This window comes from Curcuma longa, chromosome 7 (genome assembly GCF_044706935.1).
Source record: "Curcuma longa cultivar G26 ecotype Majalengka, Jawa Barat chromosome 7, ITB_CL_G26_1.1, whole genome shotgun sequence".
Classification (NCBI taxonomy): domain Eukaryota; kingdom Viridiplantae; phylum Streptophyta; class Magnoliopsida; order Zingiberales; family Zingiberaceae; genus Curcuma; species Curcuma longa.
Genome location: NC_133867.1, coordinates 7312981 through 7330632, shown reverse-complemented (window position 1 = coordinate 7330632; position 17652 = coordinate 7312981). Strand labels below are relative to the sequence as shown.

The following is a 17652-nucleotide window of genomic DNA, read 5'->3' as shown; positions in this document are numbered from 1 at the left end:
CCACCCATCTATCGAACCATCAGATTAGATCAGTTTCGGTTTAGCTCATGATTTGACTCGAGAAAACTCCACCCATCTATCGAACCATCAGATTAGATCAGTTTCGGTATAGCTCATGATTTGACTCGAGCGAACTCCACCCATCTATCAAACCATCAGATTAGATCAGTTTCGGTTTAGCTCATGACTTGACTCAAGCAAACTCTACCCATCTATCGAATCATCAGATTAGATCAGTTTCGGTATAGCTCATGAGTTGACTCGAACAAACTCCACCCATCTATCGAACCATCAGATTAGATCAGTTTCGGATTAGCTCATGACTTGACTCGAGCAAACTCCACCCATCTATCGAATCATCAGATTAGATCAGTTTCGGTATAGCTCATGAGTTGACTCGAACAAACTCCACCCATCTATCGAACCATCAGATTAGATCAGTTTCGGATTAGCTCATGACTTGACTCGAGCAAACTCCACCCATCTATCGAACCATCACATTAGATCAGTTTCGGTTTAGCTCACGACTTGACTCGAGCAAACTCCACCCATCTATCGAACCATCTATCAGATTAGTACCAAACGAAAACTGCAACATAACAAGATATCGAAATGTATTTTCAGGTGAGGTTATTTACCTCACTAAAACAAGCTCCAAGCAGGGGTACATCCTTCGAAAAGCCTACTGCAGAATTATCGCTACCTTCATGACGCGGGTTGCATATCGAAGCCCGGTTTTGAAGAAACCTTGCATATCAAAGATTATCATGGCTTTCATCTGGAATTAGTTACCAGTGTAATCGATGATCTCAAGACTGGATCCATCACCTAATCTGAACTCGTGTAAGGCCTTCCAGGCCAGCCACTGTCACCGTCAGCCTTGCTAGAGCCTCCACCAAAACTGCTAAAGTCAGATCCAGAATCACTAACACGGCCCGAACCAGAGTTTCCGAAACCACCAGAACGGCCAGAGCTGGAACCACCAAAGTTCCTGAAATTGCCAGAGCGCCCTGAGGTGGAGTTTCTGAAACCATCAGAGTTACTCAAGCTGGAATCATCGAGCCGCCCTGAACCTGAACTACCTGATCAACCAAAACTGGAACCGCCAAACGTACATGATGAACCTGAATCTGACCCACCATAGGAACCAAACCCAGAATCAGGGCCTCCAAACCTGTCACACCTGCTGAAACCACGAAAACGCTCATAACTGGAATTGCCATAACTTCCACTGCGACCAAAACCAGAGCCACCCATTCAGCCACTTGCATAAGAATCGAAACGACCACCGCCCGGGACATTAGACATGTCTTCTCCCCCGCCCTCAACTGTAATCAATCTTTGGAAGCTGAAGATTAAAATGAAGATTACACATGAGTGAAGTCAACTCAATTAAACGAAGCAATTTTATTTTCATTTTCTACTCAAAAAGAGTGCTGATGCCAGTTTATACACACTAAGCAGAAATACGAAAATTTTTATTAAAAATAACTTAATGAATTGGTAGCAAAGCAGCTACCAATTCATTAAGTTTTTAATTCTATTAATCAACAGTTTTTTATTGTTCCAGGATTTCCCTCTCTAAATTCTAATTTTTGAAGGTATCATTAACAAGCAAAATTAAACTGTAATCCTGAGGCAGGAAAACTCACAAGTACTAGTAATTTACCTCAATAAATCTGCATCCTAACTCTCTTTCAATGCCTCTAACAAGACGATTTTGCTCATTTGAATGAATCAGAATTGCACTTCCCTTTTTGCCTGCTCGTCCAGTTAGGCCAGATCTATGAACAAATAGTTCAGAAGTGTTTGGAACCTCGTAATGTATCACCTGGCCAAAGAAGGAAGCAATGGTTGATAAAAATTCTATTGAAATATTCCATAAAAGGAAAAACAACAAAAATCCTAAGAGTCATAAAGAATCAAAGCTCAGAAAGAGATCAAACCATAGGTTTACATCAAGTAATGTCAGGGCTATTAAGTCAGCATAATTATTGCTTATACACCAAAACATATTTCCGACATGCCATCACATAATTATTTGAGTAACGATAGAAGAGAGAAAGATTGTTGTCGCAATCAACTAAGAGTTAGTCATCCAAAAATCAGGGATGTATCCACCAGTAACTCTGTGAAAGTAGATTCTGTATACAAATTATATAAAATCCTAAATCAATTTAGTAATACTATGATATGAGCAAGAGTTGAATAAAGCAGGTATCGACATCAGTGCTGACACAGTCGATAACTGCAATTGTGTCAAAATCATTAGCCTAAAAGCTCAACGATTAACTGAAACTATGTCAAACACAATTTTCAATCGAAGTATGGCATCTATGTAGAGGCTCCACCAACTAGCAACCCTACCCGTATATGAATTTTCACACGAGAATGTGGTATGTAAACTAGATGCACATTTGAAAATCTTTCAAGAAGGTACGTTCAGAACAGTTGCTATGATGCATTAGCAAGCCACTAGAGTAACAAGTGAAGAAAGAAAGATGTGAACCAGATCAACATTTGGAATATCCAAACCACGAGCAGCAACATCAGTAGCTATTAAAATATTAAAGCGACCATCACGAAATCCAGCAAGTGTCTTTTCCCTCTGATTTTGCGCAATGTCACCATGGAGGGCCTCACATCTAAAGCTCCGACCCATAGAATAAGCTAACCTATCTGCATCACGTTTTGTTTGTGTGAATACTATGCATTTACCTCCTTTAGCATGTTCCTACAAGGAAATCAAAATGATGTTAGTTACAATTCTATCAATTGAACTGACATGGTTCAATAAGTAACTAAATTTTAAAGAGTTGACTGGGTTGCCAATTTGGTGTATAACTTACTTTAATTAGTGACCCAAGAATTGATGGTTTTGTATAAGTTTCTGAGACGATAGAATAGAGTGTTATTCCTTCTGCTAACTTCTGATCAGAATCACCAACCTACAGGAGAAGATACATGCTTAAGGAATTTTCTAGATAAACGAAAAGGAATTAGCAACTTAGCCAACTAATAGTGAAAATAAAATCCAACTCACATGAACTATCTTTTACCCATGAAAATGCAGCAAACTAACCATGGCTATATTTGTCATAATCTCAAAGATAAAGAAGACTATGAGGAACTGATGTTCACAGAAGGAAAAAAAAAACATTATGCAAAATGAAATATGAGCTTCTCAACCACTCCCTAAAGCAAATGGAGTAACCTTGCTTGCACCGTTTTAAATTTTGCCAATATTCAAAGTATTTGACAAGATATAAAGGGTGGTGAGGTGATCTAGGATTGGAAGGTTTATTTACATCAAAAAAAACTTTTTAAAAAAAATACTATCAAAATGACAGAGATTGTTCAACTGAAATCTACTATCAACATGCCTCCAGTATCAAAAGGAAATAACCTTGTACAAACAATTAGAATAAAGATGATGACCATGCAAAAGAAGATGCAAAAATTTGATGCTCTATCAAACAAAACACTAAAAATAATATAGTATTGAAATATGAGTTGGACTTACAAGGTCAATGCTAACTGGATTGTTTAGAAATTTTTGTGTGAGTTTCCTAATCCAAGTTGGCATAGTTGCAGAGAACATCAAAGTTTGATGTTTTGGAGGCATCTTTTCCAAAATTCTCTCGACATCTTCAGCAAATCCAACATTAAGCATTTGATCAGCTTCATCAAGGACAACAAATTGAATCTCAGATAAATTCAAGGTGCCTCTATTCAGCAAATCAATAATCCGGCCAGGAGTCCCAACTACAGCATCAACGCCATAATCAAGTGCCCTCATTTGTTGGTTAATTGGAGAGCCACCATAGACACATAGTGTGTCCAAAGTGGAGGATTCTCGAAACTCCTTCTCAACTTGTCGAGCAAGTTCTCTGGTTGGTGTCAGTACTATTGCCAAAGGGTTTCTTCCACGACTAGACAAAAAGAACATGGTATGGCAATTACTCAGCTGTAAAAATTACTGAAATTGCAATTTTGTGAAAGAATTGAATACGACAAAACATACGCATATGGATATACATATATGTGCGCTCAAGGCCATGTATATGTTGAGAAGTATCAACATCTGGATAAGGAACTAACCCATGTTTGGCCTGAAAATGTAAAATTTTATCCATGATCGGAATTCCAAAGGCAAGAGTTTTCCCTGTGCCTGTCCTTGCGCGACCAATCATATCCCTCCCTTGCATTGCAGGTTCAAGAACAGCTCTCTAATCAAATATCCAAAAAAAAAAAAAAACAATGTGATGTAACAGTAAGAACACAGTTAGATTTATAATGCCACTAGAAAATGAAATAAAAAGTGATGTAAAACGTTGATTAACAAATGTCAGGAACAAACAAGTTGAGAATTTATGCATCATAATTTGTGATATCACAAGAATTCTATCAAATATATCAAATATTATGATATTTTGCATCTTCCAGGTGATCACTGCTAATAAGCTTCCCGTGCAAGAGAATTCAAAGCAGCAGGGCACACAGACACACCGGGATTCAAAGTTTGCAGAATTCTCTAGACTATTTTACAATAGGTGTGTGTGTGTGTTCGCCTAAAAATAGAACAAAATGAAATTTTGAACAATAACACTTGATACCTGCATAGGGAAAAGTTTCGTGATTCCCCTTCTTCCAAGCCGAGACACGATATCCTTCGAAATTCCCAGTTTATCGATCTCTAGCCCCTCTTCGCCAATCTTAAAATCCCCTTTATCTTTCTCCTCTTCATAATAATCATCAAAGGCGTACTCAGCAGACGCAACATCAGTAGCCTTGAACCCCACCGGACGCGCCGAATGGTACTCCCTACGGATGAGACCACAAAAAACAAAATTTTGATTCCCATGAGCCCCAAATGAGCGTCTTTCATCGCCAGCAGCCAATGCCAAGGCAGGTTCCGCGGTTATCACCGGTGGGAGGCGACACGACTCGAAGGAGACCAAACCAGCAATGGACCGACGACGCGACGCCGAGGCGGCAGCCAAAATGGACCTACGGAACAAGAAGCTCATCGCAAAGCTAACACGGCAGCGACACTAGGGTTTTGGTCGTCAAGAGGAGAGGCTTCGCCCGGAGCGAAGAGCAAGCGAAACAAACTACTGATATTTATACGTCCCATGGCTAGAAACCAACTATCTTATTCCATTTACCAAACAGGAATGCACGCTTCCCTATTCGTCAACAGCAAGGGCCCACCGATCCCAACCAATCCAAAATGAATCCTCCATGTCTCGTAGCTTCGCTTTAACCTTTTCTATTCGTCATCCGATAAAACCTTTTGTCTACGTATAATGCAATTTCACCGTCTAGTTTTATTTCGAGTATATGCTCAAATATTAAAAAAATTAAACTTTCAAGAGAAATGTAGATGATCCTTCATTTATAATTTCCTTGAATAAATGAAGTAATCTTTTTATTATCTACGTCCATTGTTTTATTATTTATTATTTACTTTTTATTATTATTATCTACAAAATTTGACTTGTGAGCATGGCTTTAAATTAGCAGGCAGCCGCCACTCCAGCTATTTTCTAAACAAACGAGCGAGAACTACACTACCTACATCTATTGAATCCGTTTCGACAATCACAAACAAACAAGAACTCGCATCAGAGATGAGGCTAGAAATTGCATTTGCCAGAGAGCTTCATATGGATGAAGCTTCATATGGAGATCCTCGTACACAGACTTGATACCCGGTCGCTCGGAGAGTGGCCGAATACACCTTAATGCGACTCCGAGCATCTCATTCATCCCCTTGGTTGCGACTGGATTTGCCATTTCGGCTGTCATTGTTGGATCAAAGCAGTTGGATCCTCCTCGCCCTTCTGCCACCCGTAACCTTACCCAATCGGTAAGGTCGACTGCTCCTTCCTCTCCTGAGACCACATCCCCTGCACACCTACCAGTCAATAGTTCCAAGAGAATCACACCAAAGGCATAGACATCCGACTTGAAGGAGGGGCACGGCTTCTTGGATGCAGCCAGCTCAGGCGCGCGGTAGCCCAGCACCCCGGCATCCAGAATTTGCTCAACTGTGCCTGATTGAGTGATCAGGCGATGGAGGCAGTAATCGGCAACGCGTGCATTGAGGTCCAGGCCGTCAAGTAGTATGTTGGAGGCTTTGAGATTGCCGTGCGGGGTGGCTCGGTCGAAATGGAGATAGTTCAGGCCGCGTGCAACGTCGACAGCAATTTTGAGACGCTGAGCCCATGTTAACAGGGGTGCTTTCCGTCCTGGCCGGTCTGAATTGCAAAGAACATCAAGCAAAAACCATATATGTACATTTTTGAAAACTAATTGGGCGGTTCTTTAACAATAGAGATGCACAAACACAATAAATATGGGATCTGAACAAGTAGAGATGCACATGAGACAGGAGTAGACATACCATAAACGAAGCCGGCAAGGCTTCCCGGCGCGACATAATCTGACAAGAGAAGCTTCTCATGCTGGGTCGGCCCCCAGTAGTATCCATGCAATCCCACCACATTAGGATGCCTGATGTTTGCGAATTTCTTCGCCTCTTTAGCGAATTCCTTCTTCTGTTTTGCCACTCCTTCCCTAAGCCATTTCACTGTCAAGTAAACTCCATTGTCCAGGGTTGCTCTATAAGAAGTTCCATGACTGCTCCTTCCCAGCACTACGGCAGGTGCCCTAGATAATTCATCTGGAGTCAGGATTATGGATTCATCCAGAAAATGTAAATCACCAGCCAACCGATCTGGCGAACGTACATCCAGTCTTCCAAGATTTTCTTGAGTATACATGTTGCTGGAATCTGGTGGCCACGAAACCACAGCCATTTTCTCATCAGGATCGAGTATCTCTGACGAAGAACCTTTTCGGGAGTAATCAGGTCTTCGGCAGATACAAGTGACCCACCAGATTCTCTACTTTTGCTTCGCTTATGATGATTCTTGTCAGAAACCTTATCTGATCCAGATCCCCTGGAAGCTCTCATATAGCGCATGGCAATAGCCAAGAGGATCAGGATAACTGCAGCCACTACACAAGCAGTGATAACCCCGGCAATGACAAAAGTTTTGACTGATTTGTGATCACGATTCTCCAACGAAGAACTACCAGATCCAGGTGGAATACTTGGAAACTCTAATCTGGAATTACCTGGATGGAATGAAGACTCCGGGAACTTTCTAAGGTTTTCTGAAACTGTTCCTGATAGGTCATTGTATGAACAATTGAAGTATACAAGTGTATCAGGCAGTGTTGATGGCAAAGAACCAGAGAAATGGTTAAGGGAGATATCAAGGGAAGTGAGAGAGGAGAGTTTTGTGAAAACAGGTGATAATACACCAGAAAAATTGTTTGCAGAAATATCTAGGACTCGGAGTGTAGTCAACGACCCAAGGCTTTCAGGAAAACTACCATCAAATCTGTTAGCTGATATATCAAACACACGAAGATTGGACTGGTTGGAAAAAGACGACGACAAAGTGATATTGCCATAAAACATATTGTTCTGAAGATGAAGCTCGCGCAATGTGGAGGAGCTTAGTAGGTCATTTAGAATAGTTCCCTCAAGCTTATTGAAACTGAGATCCAACATGGTAAGTTTCGGGTACTGAATGAGAACAGCAGGGAGATCATCTATCAAAGAATTATGAGAAAGGTTAAGATAACTAAGTAGAAGAAACTGCGAGGTTATATCTGGTATGTGCCCTGTCAGTTGATTTCGGCTAAGGTCAATATACTTGAGGTCATTTCCCCACTTAGCAACAAGTGATAAATTGCCAGTAAACTGATTGTTTGATAGATCAAGCACTGAACAGGTTCCTTGCACCACTGGAAGTTCACCGAAAAGAGCATTAGAAGAAAGATTAAGGATTTGCAAACTTGTTGAGGTGATCATATTAATATGTCCTGTGATACACAAAACCAATTTGTTAGTCAGTAAATGAAATATGAATAGTAGTGCACCTTAAAGCTTGAAGATGAGAAGAAGAGAAAAATGAAATCATAGAAATAATATGTTTATCCTGTCAGAAATATCATTCAGTTTTTCGTTAAGAGTGTAAACCAGAACGGAGGAAATGGTCATCAAACTAACTTATTGGTAAATTAGTTGATAAAAACTCCACTCAGTAACTGGTAGTCAGCTACAAAGTACCGTTAACTTTCAGGAGACTGATTTGATAGACATTTGCTGAATCTCCAAAAATTTTCAAAAAGACATGTGGTATACCAATGAATAAAACAAAACAAATAATTAGTAAATATGAAGCAGTACCATTCTGACAGGAGAAATATGCTACGGACAAAAGCCCTTTTTAAGTGTCAATTATTTACAGAGGTGCTACAGCTTGCTGATTCTTTGCAGGATTCATTTTTTAAACAGGTGAAAATATACTTTGATGAAAGAAACACTTGCTCGTTCAACTATTTTTTATACCATCAATGTGCAATTAAATAATCACACAACATCATTAGCACAACCAAAGGAATAGCAACAAGACACTGAAGTCATCAGCCAGATAAACTCAGAGTGAATAAGAAAAGCAACGTAATGTTAAACTATCCTTCACACACATACTTATCAAGTTAACCCTATCCAACAAATGCAAGCAGTCCAACTATCTAACGAACAAGAAAAAAAACATAATAGCTAAATATATCCTTCACCCTCATCTTCTGAAGTCAACCTTATCAAACAAGAATAGCAAAAAAAGAAAGTCTTCTACTACTCAGACAATACCTGCCCCATTCTTGTTTGATGGAGATTTATTAGTCATGAGTCACAACTGATAATAAAAATTTCAGAGAGGGTGATTATCATAGAAAATGAAAGGAAATCCTCAAGTAGTGTGGTACAAATAGCTCTTATACAGACAAAGTAGCACAGACCTGATAGGTTGTTTGCACTCAAATCCAATTCGTGTAAAACCAAAGTGTCACCTTTGAGAAGTCCACCAGGTAAGAAACCACTAAATCCATTATTCCCTAACCTCAGATCCTCCAGATCATATACATAATTAAACCCAGGCAGCTCACCATTTAACTGATTGGAACTTAAATCCAACACCTTCAAGCTCCCAAAAGTAGAAATCCCAACTCCAATCAGTGATCCAGTCAATTTGTTGTTGCTGAGATGTAAATACTTGATTGCCTCCGAGATATCTGACAAAGACTTCAACTCCCTGGGGGTGGAAGTAAGCAAGTTCCCACTGAAATCAACATGGATAACACTAGATGATTGCATAAGGAAGTTCCAATCGACACTACCATCAAGCTGGTTCCAGCTAAGATCAACTGACTCCAGAGTGTTAATCAGTTCCAACCCAGATGGAATGTTTTTACTAAAAGCATTGTAGGACAGATTCAAAGCAACCAAGTTATTGAGACCTGTCAGAGTAGCAGGCAAAGGACCAGATAGAGAATTGCGGCTCAAATCAAGAGACTTGATAGAAGTCAATCCGCCAATGGTGTCGGGCAAAGATCCTGTGAATTCGTTTCCAGCCAAGGATAAGTTCTGCAAGCTGTGAAGCTTCCCAAGACCTACCGGTAACTCCCCCCAGAAGGCATTCTTGGCAATGTCAAGATGCTCCAAGTTCTTCAGATCACAGATGCTGTCAGGCAAGCTACCAGAAAAGTTATTATTTGCCATGGAGAGCTTCAAAAGCATGGTCAGGTTAGCAAAGACAGACAGATCAGCGTAGCCAGAAATACCATGGTTATCAAGAAGAACACCTACCACATTCCCACCATTACAGACAATACCATTCCAAGACACTGGGCAGCCATTGGAGTCGATGGACTCCTCATTCCAGGAACCGACGACGTATCCGGTGGGATCATGTGTTATACCTTTCTTGAACGCCAGAAGCGCCAGGATATCCGGTGAAGGAAGCTGCCCGAAGCAAGGAATAACAAGGAGAAGCAATACAGAAATTCTTACGAGGAGATCCATTTATCTTCAACCACTGGCAGAACTGAAACAGACAAGCAGAACTAAAGAACTTGTAAACCCCTATTGGCTGCTGCTTCACCCAAATTGACCTGCGCTGTCTCAACTTGGTATAGTAGGTGAGATCAACCATCCAACACAGAAGCACGCTCCTCCGAGAGCGATTAGATCATATCAAAGGCAGCTTTTGCAAAGATTCCAGTCACGAGCAACAAAGATAGCGGCTTTTCGAGGGAAACAAAGACGTTAGCAGCTAAAAAACGAAGAACTCGACTTTTCTTCAACTACAACAAGGAAACGGGGCACATTCAAAGCCCTAGCTACACTACCGTGAATTGGCCAAAAAAAACCAAAGAAAAGCTTCGCCAATCCGCAGCAATCATGTTGCGGGACATATCCTCACCAGAATAACAAAAAAAAGCAGCAACTGGGATAAATATCCAAAAATAAATGGAAGAAAAACAGAGGAAGGGGAAGAACGAAGGACGGAAGTTGCAATGAGGAAGGAAGCCTGATCCTAGAGTGACGGAGTGGGTTCTCCCCGATGATGAGAGCACAGAGGTCGTCGCTGTGCTTGCCTGTGTGCGTCTGCGGACTTCTTCGTGCAGTGGCGCAGAGCACTCTCGTTGTGGCATGGGATGTATATCTCACTTACTATACCCGCCAAAAAGGAAACACGCGCCTCGCGGACGCCAACCGCCTATCAGATCCACTTAAGCAATTAACGGAGGCAGATCCACACGCCAAAGATAGTTCTGACCAAGAGACAAGAAACTGTAAATTAAGAGAAATCAAGAATATTGTTTTAAAAACATGTGAAACACGCAGGGCTGAAGGATCTGAATGAATAAATGAGATGTAATGAAATAGATAGACAGATGGTCAAAGAGAAGGGACGGAGCTCAAAGAAAGATTCTCGTGTCCTTTGTTGGATCCAAGTTAGTTAAGATGCATGGATTTTATTATTTTGATGGTTTCTCTTCTTAGGTGGAAGTGAAGACTACTTTTTTTCGTATCAATAATCAAACCCCAAGTGCATAGGATTCTGCTCGACTCTGAAGCATGCCATTCAAGCACTAAATGCGCCTGCAAAAGAATGAGTCCAAGTTATTCATTAAATAACAAGTAGAGAGGTAACATTAGAATAAGAGCTTAAATGTTCTTAAATTGTTTCACTGACCTTTTTTAAGCTGGTGTAGTAGTAGTAGCACTGAACACGATGATACAGAGTCGTCAGCAGATTCGAACAAACTTACTTAACTTGAAAGAGAAAGGACATGCATGGCAGTGCAAGGCATTTTACTGACGTACGTGACTCGACCTGTCTCAAAAAAATGGGATCCAAAGATTAGTGCACAGGAGGAGTTTCCTCACCTTGAGATCATTTTAGATCAAAATGTGGTTCCTGAAGTAGTATTTGAAGACAATTTCCTGACAGATCACAGCACATCAAGGCTTAAAATGCTCAAGTGATTGATGGCTCCAGGGATATGATGATCAAGGCTTAGAATGGCAGGATATTATTAAGTAGCAACAAAGTAGGCTGACTTCGAGTTCCACTTCCAGGGAAATAAGAAATTACCCTGTGTGTTTACGTCTAAATAAAACACACACTTGAAATTATGAACGTCTTACGATAAGATAGGCTGTGGCATACAGGGTTTAGTCTTAGTGACAATTCTCAATCATATTATGAACAAAGTGAAAGATGAGAAGGTAGCAGTTGAACCATGGCCCAGACTTGAGCAGCTTCAAAGCATGAACTTGGATGCTGCGGTAACATGGTTAAAATCAGATTGTTTGTTGTAGATGAAATAACCTCCGCATTCCCAGGTCGAAAGTTTGGCACTTAAATGGCGCATGAACCTGCATGGAAGTAGATCCAGGAAACCATAAAACCTCCTCTTAGTAACTTTAATCGAAGAGATTTGGTTTAGTGTGCTGTATATGTGGATTGAAACTAATTCTTATAATGTCAAAAGAAACTTTTTAGCAATTTTATAAGGCCTTGCATTATTTGCAGAAAATTTGCTATTCATCAAATGGCATTGAAAGAATGAACACATTCGATAAGTAGAATGATGATAAGAAGCTATCACCTGAGGAAACAAAAATACCTTTGTGCCGCAGTCAGAGATAAATAGACTGAATGCAGTCCCATTGTCGCACAAGTATGCACATATTTCTCCAACTACTTCAACTATTTCACTGAAATTCTGGCTTGCAAAGACCAAAGCTTGTCGAACATAATCTTCTACTTCACCAGCGTAAATACCTGTTGAGAGCAAATTACCATAAACAGGGATGGTGGGAAGAAGCTCCACAGGTAAAGGATCTGCAAAGTAACTTGCCTGTTCAAACATGTAATGAGGGAAACGACTAGTGTTAAGTAGAGAGAAATACTGCTCAGGAAACATAAATCATGTCATCAATAAGTATTTTATAGATGACAAACAGCTCTGAGAGCACCATTTGATTTACAGGAAAAGGACATCAGTATCTTTACGCTACATGGTAGAACAGATGGTTTCCAGACAATAGCAATCGAGAAGACAAATTAGATATCAAGGACGAGAAAAGAACAAAAGAAAAACATGATGAAACGGGCGTGAGAGGTAATAAATACACACCAGAGAGATTTAAAGAAGAAACCAGGCGCATGGACAAATCAGTTTAACTTGGATGAAGTAACACCAACTTAAATTGAATCGACTGTCCAAAGCAAAAACATCTGCTTACCAACAAAGATCTGACAATACAAGCACATTTGGAGGATATTAGATTAAGATAGATTTACTTCTCCAATCTTTTTTTTTTTTCACTTCTGGACATAATTGGTGTTTATGTAGCTAAGAAGATTTTGGAGTCTCCTCCCCTAGCAAATCTTCGTCATCGTGGTAAATGTTCTCTGCCATCTGCCATATTTGGAGGATGTTATCTTCAGCGACACTGGCGACGATCCAATCTTCGCAGGAGTTCCATGAGAAATCGGAGATCTTGCTTGTGTGGCCACCATGGATGAACAGCAACTCTGAGGGGCCATCGGCAGCATCTTCTGGCGTCTGTTCCTCGTCAATCCTATCACAATACTGACAACTTTCAAGCGCTGATATTATCAAACGTGCATTTTGTGAGATTTTGAGGAAAATGAGTTGCAAAGGTTGACCACATTGTCAACAAGTTGTGAGCTACACAGAACTACAAAGCACATTCATCATCAACTTTTCCCCCAAGACAGATTAAGGCGTGCATGAGCTATCAAGAGAATATACATATGGATTCTGTTACTATAATGATAGTTTTAAACCTCACAAACATGCATTTTGCAAGATTTTTAAGGACAATGAATGTTTCAAAGAAGCTTTTGTATATTTAGATGTGTGTTAGTATTAACTTGATATTAAACATTTTTAGGCCAATGGTTCGACCAGACAAGTTAATGACTCAATTCTCTCATCTATGCGAGTCATGACAATTGATATATCTAATCTTACATACAATGAGGTGGCAAAAAAGTTACTCTATGTGATGGTGTAGCTACCACTAGACCTCACATTTTGATGACATTAGACCTCACATATTGCTGTTCAAGGGTGATTATAGGCTACGAGTTAGCTTTTGAGTCTTAATGGGGACATTGAGTCTTATACAGCAGAGAATGTCTTGTCCAGACAAATTAATGGGTATTTAATGTCACATAATGAAATATCGACTAAAAGAAAGTTTTATAAGTTTACATGAGTGCAATATTATCTACTTGGCCATAAGCATCTTTGGGCTTTGAGACAAATTAATGTTGGTTCTCACATCTAGGTAGCCAGGTCCTTTTCTCATCTAAGAAGGTTGTGACAATATTGACACGAAGTTTATTCAATATATATGAAGGTGGAACATGCGAGAGAGAATGCAAATTAACAATTGAAAGTAACAGAATAGTTTCAAACAGATAAAAGCATCTAATAATTTCTGTGTATGTAGTTAAAGCATTTAAATACCTGCTTAGATCCCACACCATGAGCCGCCTACCTAGACAGCATGATGCTAGAATAGTCTCATTCTTTGGGCTCCAGCCAACTTGGAAAACCTCCTCTCTGGTTATGATACAACAACATGAACTTGCAATTGTCCACACAAGATTAAAAAAACTTATAACACACTAAATAAATGTGTGCTAAAAAAGTGGCATACTTGTGGCAGTCTAGTGTGTGCAGAGCAGTTTCAAGCTTACGAAGATCAAATAACTTGACAGTTTTATCAGTAGATCCAGTTGCAACAATCCACTCGTTCAAAGGATTGAATGCTAAGCAGTTTACCTGCCATGAGTAATCATTCAGTTCTCATGTCTAGCAAGTTTCAATAGTTTGACAAAAGTTGAAAAGGTACAACTGATGCATTTCTCAGTTGCTTCATCACTTTACTAGTCGAGATATTATCTCTGGAAGATAAGAAAATAATGGAATATTTTTCAGTAAAACAAAATCTACAAGCCTTTGTCAACTGATCCTCCATCCTTAAACTGTGTCCTGATCTAAGCTGTCAATACACTGAGCACATACTCAAGCAATTAGCCAATTGCAACCACAGATCAGTGAGAAATAAATATAAAATTCTTGATAAAAAAACACAAAAGTAGGAAAATATAGCAGTGGAGTGTAGGGACAACAAGAATGCATGAAAAGAAGATTATAATGATGGATATTCAATTATTTCCTGTCCATCCCTTCCAAATCATCAATATTTTGTTCATATGCAAACTCAAGTGTAATTTAGAAGTATTTTTTTTGTATCTACAGACGATTTTCAAATAAAAGACTGTATAGTAAGATCTAATTTCCATAACATTCATTGGCATAAAAGTAGCAAACTGTTATCGCATATTCAGATGTTAAGAGTTTCATCGTATATATACACGGACAAAAAACTAAAGGATAATTTCCCTTTGTAATTTTCAGTGTGATAAAATGCTACATGGACTCTAGACTGAGAGCATCAGGCTGACTAGAACAGAGGATCTGATTGCAGCCAAAAACTAATTTAAAAAATTAGAAAATTCATGAAAAGGAAATAATTATCACCCTTTTGGCCCAACATACTCACCTCACCTTGATGAGCAACAACAGATTTCACTGGCTTATTATTTGTTGTTCGAAGATCCCAAAGTAGAAGATAATGATCATCCCCAACAGAACCAAAATAATACTCGTGCCTTAAATGCCATGCAACATCCTCAACGACACCATCATGCACCTAAAGTAAGAGTATTAAAATCATTCAGGAATCAACACCCACTGATAAGTAATCAATCAAGCCCTCAGCAGTGAACAAAATAAACAATGATGAAAATGCCTAACTTTGGTCTCTTCAAGTTTCAACAGATGTTTCTTGAAAACTCAGGTTTTGCAGTTGCTAAGCACAACAAGAATGTTGAGAAAATCTTGAAGATGGTACCTTAGATTGCTCAGCAAACTGGTGTTAGCAGCATATATCCCAACTTAGAAGAGAGTCAACATAGACATTATACGTCTCTAACATTCAAGAAAATGTCATAGTTCTCTCAAAACACGCCCAAAACTAAGAGATGAAAGACAAATAACTGGAAGAAATGCAGAAAGACAAGCTTGCTTATTCAGGCAGATATATACAAAAGAAGGCTCACTTGTTCCATGAAATTCATAGTTATGCCTCTAAACTCATCCATATATGATAATGCGTTGCAAAAATTTTTTTGAACTGAATCTTACTGCCCAATTTAAGATGAAGTTTTATACACTATGGTTTAGAAACCATATAAATTAAAGTGAAAACCATCAGAAAATAAAATGATGATATTCACAGGAAACATAAACAATAAAAAACAACCATAAGAATAAAACTAATTATGAAAACCTGAAACTATAACCTTAAAAATCTGAAGAGCATCAAGTGTTTTATTTTTAGGAGCAGCATTAATGTCCCACAGACAAATTTGAGCATCATCAGAACCACTCAATAGGTGCCCTTGCTTAAACTGGCTCCAGGATAAACCATATCCTTCAGAATTGTGACCCCTCAACCTCAAATCAGGATTGCATGCACCGTCAAGTGGAGGCTTCGATGGATGTTTGCTGTAGTCAAAAACATAAACTTCAGCACTAACAGTCTTCGTTGCAATTATGAAGGGATTCTGAGGCATATAGCGAGCTCGATTAACCTCGCCATCATGATTTATTTGCTGAACAATTTGCACCTGGATGCAATAGCAGAAATAAAAATTTCGTGTAAGTAGAATCAGAAACATTATCATGCATTGTAGCAGTAAAAACCACATCCAGATGACAGCCTCACTGATATCCCATTCTAAAAATTATGTAATAATTATATTGCCTTGGGAAATCGATCTAAAATTCTTCATACTTCACATAGCATTCAAACCTAGTGAATGGTCAAGTATATATAAGCTAATTCTTGAAAACCACTTCGTTAAAAATAGCCAAAAAGAGAAGAACAAAGGGGGGAGAATGAAGAATAAGTGAACACTCAACCTGTAAGTACCCACATAACATATACGCTGAGCAAGAACGACGATGGCCCGAACGCCGGAAAAAATATAAACAAATAAAGATAGACCAAAAAAAACCAAATGTATTGTTAATAACGGCATCAATTACAACATCAAAATTTAACAATTATGCGTCAAAAGTTTAGAACCTAACAATCACGAGAAGGCAAACGATAAGAACAAACTGTTATTAAAAGAGAGCGGTGGATATGGAACAAAAAAAAGCACCTTTCCTCCGGCGCTGCCAAAGCCGCCAATCTCGCCGTGCTCGCCATCGTACTGGCGTGCATCGTACTCGGCATCCTCGAGCGGGAGCTGGACCTGCGCGAGCATGAGGTAGTTGGGCTCGTTGTCGGAGGTGTGAGTACCGAGGATCATCTTCTGCACGGAGTAGTCCTTCCCGGCGGGTTCGTCGCGGTCGGGGAGCCACTGCACTGTGAGGGAGGGCCACTCGAGGGCGTGAGTGATCACCAGGTCGTACAGGAAGGGCGTGTTCTTCTTCCATATCTTGTACTCCTCATTGATCAAACGCTCCTCCAGCTCACCCCGAAACTCCTCCTCGTCCTTCGCCATTCCACCTTCGCCTCCACTCCCTCCCCCCTCCTTGAGGGCGCGAAGGGGGATCTGCGCTTGCTCAGAGTATTTGACGTAAACCGAAGGCGATGAGAAAGGAGATTAGGGTTTAAAGAAGGGGAGAGGCTTCGAAGGTAAAAATATAGCGATGGCGAGGGGGTATTTTGTTAATTTGCAAACGTAAGCGATGTTTCCGCAAATAGCAACAAATCTCTGTCGAATTGTTTAAAAGCGTGAAAAAAATATTAATAATAATATAACATATGAATTATGCATAAGTTAAATAAAAAATTATAAGAAAAGGAGACCAATTACAAATAATTAGCATTAATCTATAATATAATAGAACCTTTTACAAGATAGATACTATAATTAATGTCTGTTTCTTTTCTAAAGTGAAAATTTAAATAATTTTAATTAAACACAAACTAATCTCAGAACCGATTATAAAATGTAATGAAGTATTCACATCAGTATCTCGGGATATAAGATATGATTGAGTTGATTACTATAAAATAGACTTATTACAATAAACAAGGATCGAATCTCGATGAAATTAAAATAATACCATTGCTATAATGATAATTGTAATTTTCTA

General features: G+C 39.4%; 3 protein-coding genes and 1 pseudogene across 3 annotated transcripts; all 4 read right to left on the bottom strand.

The window, feature by feature from the left end:
• Positions 1-828: 828 nt before the first annotated feature.
• On the bottom strand, positions 829-1323 carry LOC141832564 (uncharacterized; annotated as a pseudogene).
• Positions 1227-5030, bottom strand: LOC141831924 (DEAD-box ATP-dependent RNA helicase 53, mitochondrial-like). Its single transcript, XM_074719346.1, has 7 exons — positions 4617-5030; positions 4102-4229; positions 3524-3932; positions 2850-2948; positions 2510-2734; positions 1670-1831; positions 1227-1348 (listed from the first exon to the last, which is right to left on the bottom strand). Exons 1-7 carry the CDS (start codon positions 5028-5030, stop codon positions 1325-1327), a joined length of 1461 nt encoding a protein of 486 aa, XP_074575447.1. The 3' UTR covers positions 1227-1324.
• Positions 5031-5604: 574 nt separating this feature from the next.
• On the bottom strand, positions 5605-10256 carry LOC141832563 (LRR receptor-like serine/threonine-protein kinase GHR1). The gene is given in 4 exon segments (XM_074720052.1): positions 5605-6263; positions 6410-6871; positions 6874-7902; positions 8884-10256. Coding segments are annotated over 4 exon segments (3213 nt in total). The 5' UTR covers positions 9947-10256.
• A 2325-nt stretch (positions 10257-12581) lies between these two features.
• On the bottom strand, positions 12582-17149 carry LOC141832270 (histone-binding protein MSI1-like). Its single transcript, XM_074719764.1, has 6 exons — positions 16710-17149; positions 15843-16169; positions 15041-15190; positions 14132-14256; positions 13939-14034; positions 12582-13021 (listed from the first exon to the last, which is right to left on the bottom strand). The coding sequence occupies exons 1-6, from the start codon at positions 17052-17054 to the stop codon at positions 12793-12795; spliced, it is 1272 nt and encodes a 423-aa protein (XP_074575865.1). The 5' UTR covers positions 17055-17149; the 3' UTR covers positions 12582-12792.
• Positions 17150-17652: the final 503 nt, after the last annotated feature.

Excerpts from the sequence above, each read along its gene's own strand:
- LOC141831924 (XM_074719346.1), bottom strand. The coding sequence starts at position 5,030 with ATGAGCTTCTTGTTCCGTAGGTCCATTTTGGCTGCCGCCTCGGCGTCG. Across the intron at positions 3,933-4,101 it reads CATTTTCAGGCCAAACATGG|TCGTGGAAGAAACCCTTTGG; the intron begins GTTAGTTCCTTA and ends CTTTTTGTCTAG. Across the intron at positions 1,349-1,669 it reads TAGGATGCAGATTTATTGAG|CTTCCAAAGATTGATTACAG; the intron begins GTAAATTACTAG and ends TTTAATCTTCAG.
- LOC141832270 (XM_074719764.1), bottom strand. The coding sequence starts at position 17,054 with ATGGCGAAGGACGAGGAGGAGTTTCGGGGTGAGCTGGAGGAGCGTTTG. Across the intron at positions 15,191-15,842 it reads ATGCTCTTCAGATTTTTAAG|GTGCATGATGGTGTCGTTGA; the intron begins GTTATAGTTTCA and ends CTCTTACTTTAG. Across the intron at positions 13,022-13,938 it reads ATGGTGTGGGATCTAAGCAG|GATTGACGAGGAACAGACGC; the intron begins GTATTTAAATGC and ends GTATTGTGATAG.